Source organism: Cupressus sempervirens, chromosome 4 (assembly GCF_028749045.1).
Source record: "Cupressus sempervirens isolate cs-2001-9-10 chromosome 4, ASM2874904v1, whole genome shotgun sequence".
Lineage (NCBI taxonomy): Eukaryota > Viridiplantae > Streptophyta > Pinopsida > Cupressales > Cupressaceae > Cupressus > Cupressus sempervirens.
In genome coordinates this window covers 398965495-398969925 of record NC_143121.1, presented here as the reverse complement: position 1 = coordinate 398969925, position 4431 = coordinate 398965495, and the positions used below count along the sequence as shown (strand labels likewise).

Below are 4431 nucleotides of genomic sequence, written 5' to 3'. Positions count from 1 at the left end.
CAGTTTGGAAGTTCTCAACTTGAGAACTGTTTTACATTTGTTCTTAGGTATACTATTTTTCTGTTTCATTATAAATTTGATTTGTTTTATTATCTAAATTTTTAAGCATTTACTAATGTCTCGTTATTTTTATTTGTAGGATCTTCTGTTTCTGAACTCTCTCATGATAAAGCCTCGTATGAAGTTTTCAAATCTACAAATACAAAGTACCTTCTTACAGAGTGATCCTTTTAAGGTGAATTCTAATATATATAGTTTCACCATTTTTCTTTATCTATTGTTTTTTGAGAATACTAAGAGATTTGTCATATTGCTATCAAGATTCAACTATGTAATTTTGAAGGCAAATTCATTGATCCACTCATTCTCAAGGGAGATGGGTCAAAGAATTTGACTCAAAAAATACCCAATTGAATCGACATAGCAATATCACAATTTGACTTCTCATAGAAAATATCTCCTACTTATAAAATAGATTTCTTACTTTTCTGTTTACTTATGTTTTTGTTCTTGAGAATAAAAAATAAATTTGACATTCATAATGGCTAGACCGTGCAACTATACTAACAATGGAGAATGCTATTTTGTGACTAAATCCACATCTTTGAATTAGATAGATAGATAGATAGATAGAATATAAATGATTTTTTATAAATAATTAATAATAACATGTTTTTAAATAATTTGTAAGGAATGATTTTGAAAACTATCATATGTTTATCCATGAACTTTAATATATTTAATTTATATGCTTTGATGACTTTTTATTTATTTATTTTCACAAACATTGAACATGCATTATTTTCTTGGTGCAGTGCCTAGTGTTTATCCCATAAAGTTGCTCACATGCCTTTCAATTGTGGACATGGTTGAAAGGTTAGATATAGCAAGACTTTTTGAATGTGAGATAAAACAAGTTTTAGATTATCTCTACAGGTAATTGAGAATTCCTTTGATTGATGTAGGATAATACAATTTTTATTCTTGATTTTCATTATTTATGAATTTAATATTTTCAATGGATAGATATTGGAACAAGAATGGAATAATTCAGAGAATATCATCAACATCAGACATAATCAATACTTTTATCAGTTTTAGAATTCTACGATCGAATGGATATGATGTGTCTCCAAGTACTTTGAACAATCTGATAGCCATTGTAGCCTTCTTTATTGATTCTCTCTCATGTTTTCTTAACTCTGAAATAATTTACTACTATAGTCTAAGAATATATAGACTTTGGGTGCATTTCATGTGATGCATCATATGTTACATTTTTGTTTCAAACTAATGAAATCAACTATAATATGTAGATATCTTGGTTAATTATTTCAAAGATGGAAACTTCCTACAATCTTTAGAAGGGAATCATCAAGTTGTTACAATAATGCTCAACTTGTACAAAGCATCTCAATTAATGTTCCCAGGTGAAAGAATTTTGGAAAAAGCCAAATCCCTCTCCAAAAACTAATTTGAGAATATCAACATGGATGAAGAATATACAGTCCTTGGTCAAGAGGTAATCAACTTAATTCGGAGGGTGTAAATGAACATTCTTTCAAATTATGTCTTTGTCCTTGATTGAGCTTTGTGAGAAATCCTTTCATTGCAGGTTAAATATGCACTAGCTATAACTTGGAAGGCTAGTTTGGAGAGAATAGAACATTTACAATACATCAAAAACTATGGGTTTGACAATATTCAAATTGGAAAGACATCTTACAAGTAATCTCTCAGTGATGTACATTACCCTTTCATTCAGTTTGGATTAAAATATATATCATTTTAATAGAGCTAAAAACTGGCTCTTCGAATTTGATTGTAGGATCCCTTGTCTAAGCAATTTTTTTTTTTCTAAGTTTAGCCAAAAAGGAATACAATATCTGCTTAGCAGTACAAAAAGAGGACATATAGAAGTTAGAAAGGTAAGTAGGAAGTTTTTTAATAACACATTATGGTCATAGTTATACCCAATGTCTTATCAAAGTTTATGTTTTTTTCCACCATAGCAGATGGAGTGTAGATTTTAAACTTGAGAGCCTACATTTTGCTCGAAACACTACTGTAGAGTCCTATTTTTCTGCTGCCTTAACACAGTTTAGCATTGAAATGTCTACTCTACGCATTGTCTAGACAAAGATTGGACTTCTTCTTGTGCTAATGGATGCTTTTTATGATGTGGCGAGTCTAGACTCTATTGAAGAGCTTCAATGTTTTGTTGAATCTATTAGGAGGTAAAACGTAAACCTAATTTTGTATTACAAATATACAAAATTACTACATTATAGATATAAACCCTAAGTCTAGTTTTTACTCGTTTCAAATTTCGTACAGATGGAACCCAACAATGGTAAATAATCATTCAGATAATATGAGAAATTTGTTCTTTGCAATCTATAACACAATCAATGATACAGCTCAAGATGCCTGGGCCTTTCAACAGAGGGATGGGAGCACCCATTTAAGGGAAATTATGTGTATTTTGTTTTTAATATGAATTATTTGATTGTTCATTTACATTGTGTAGATTAAAAAACATTCATTGGAATAATTGATTAATGCTCTTTTGTGTTTATATCACAGTGGTACAAGCTAGCAATCTCAATGATGAAGGAGGATGAATGGATTAAAAATGGATATACACCAACAATGCAGGAATAATATGAATTATTTGATTGTTCATTTACATTGTGCAGATTAAAAAATATTCATTGGAATAATTGATTAATGCTCTTTTGTGTTTATATCACAGTGGTACAAGCTAGCAATCTCAATGATGAAGGAGGATGAATGGATTAAAAATGGATATACACCAACAATGCAGGAATATATTGAAAATGGAAAAATAACAATTGGCTTGGAACCAATTACTTTTACATCACTTTATTTTGTAGGGCCTAAGATTTCAGAGGAAATCATCAACCATCCAGAGTATAGGAGTCTAATGGATTTAGTCAATATTTGTGGACATCTTTTGAATGACATTCAAAGCTACAAGGTAATAGGTTTGTTTTAAATAAATATTATAATGTTTTCTTTGTGTAATAAAAAATAAGATCTTTTATAATGTTAGGTTTGAATCCTCTTTAACTTTATCTAATAAGAATTTATATTTATCATTTTAACAAAACTTATTTGTTACAGTTTCCTTTGTAATATTACAATTCTCTTGAAATTGGAAGAAAAGAATGTAAACTATTAGAATGTAAACTATTCATATATTTTTAGAGGGAGACGAAGGAAGGAAAGCTCACCTCAGTGTCATTGTTCATGAGAGAACATCCAGGGACATCTGTTGAGAATTCTACTGAATGGATTAGAGAAAGAGTAAATGAAAGCAACCAAGAATTACTGAAGAACTTATTGCAGCCTAGCTTTCTACCTAGTGAGTGCAAGTAGTTATATTGGGATCTAGCCAAAATTGTCAACCTATACTACCTAAATAGTGATCAAATCACATGTCCCACTTCAATTCTTAAACATATAATGACAAGCATTTTCCATCCTTTCTCATAAATTCTTAAAGTGTGTATTTGAGATAGACACACTGTTGGATAATGATATCAATCATGCAACATTAAAAATGTCAAACATATTCTTGGAGTTTTAAGAAAGAGATTGTAGAGATTGTTGTTCTTTTGGTATTGAAAGTTTTCGTATTTGTCATGTAGTGAGTTATTGTATGTTAGAGGATGTAACTTTTATAAATAAGGAATATTATTTTGTTGTATTATTTATGGAGGTTAAATAAGATATTTATATTTAGGTGAATGATGTTATGATAGGAATTAAATAAATAAAAGATGAATTATAGAATAATAATTAAATGAATAAAAGATATAAGTATACTAGTAGCTGATCATTTTTGTATACATAATGATGAGTTGATAGGATTAATTTAGTTTTATAATGTGGAAAATTGTTTGTAAATGGTATTAGAGAAAATTTCAATGAATTTTAGAAGACTTTAATAATGAATTTGATAGTAGTCTTGAGAGAAATACAAAGATGGGTCACTTTAAGGCTAACTTAACAAAACGACTAAATTTTACAATTCCCATCTAAAAATAATTGTTTTTCAAATATATGATCTAGATAAATTTATTCTAGCTAAGTTAATATCTGTTCTCACACTTTTCCAATTGAAAAGGTCTATAAATTCATGTTGTATATTAGTTTTTCCAATTATAACAATTGATGTTTAAGTAACTTTGACTCCTTTAATAGATATTTTATTAATAACATATAAATTTACCATTTTATAGAGTTTAAATTTAAGAATGTTCTCATATAGAGTTTATATAGTGTTTTACTTAGATATAGTATAATTAAAGAATACTACATGTACATATTTTAACACTCAAGAAGAGAAGATGTTGGTGTTCAAGAGGATAGAGTCTTCTTCCAAAACATATAATTTTTTTGTTA

The 4431-nt window shown here is 28.5% G+C and overlaps 1 protein-coding gene across 1 annotated transcript; it reads left to right on the top strand.

Annotated features, from left to right (window-relative positions):
- Positions 1-1390: 1390 nt before the first annotated feature.
- Positions 1391-3402, top strand: LOC149561727 (acyclic sesquiterpene synthase-like). Its single transcript, XM_089827895.1, has 3 exons — positions 1391-1468; positions 2756-3001; positions 3232-3402. The coding sequence occupies exons 1-3, from the start codon at positions 1391-1393 to the stop codon at positions 3400-3402; spliced, it is 495 nt and encodes a 164-aa protein (XP_089684021.1).
- Positions 3403-4431: the final 1029 nt, after the last annotated feature.

Coding starts and splice junctions, on each gene's coding strand:
- LOC149561727 (XM_089827895.1), top strand. CDS start 1,391: ATGCTCAACTTGTACAAAGCATCTCAATTAATGTTCCCAGGTGAAAGA. Junction 1,469..2,755: donor AAGCCAAATCCCTCTCCAAA/AACTAATTTGAG, acceptor TTTATATCACAG/TGGTACAAGCTAGCAATCTC. Junction 3,002..3,231: donor ATGACATTCAAAGCTACAAG/GTAATAGGTTTG, acceptor ATATATTTTTAG/AGGGAGACGAAGGAAGGAAA.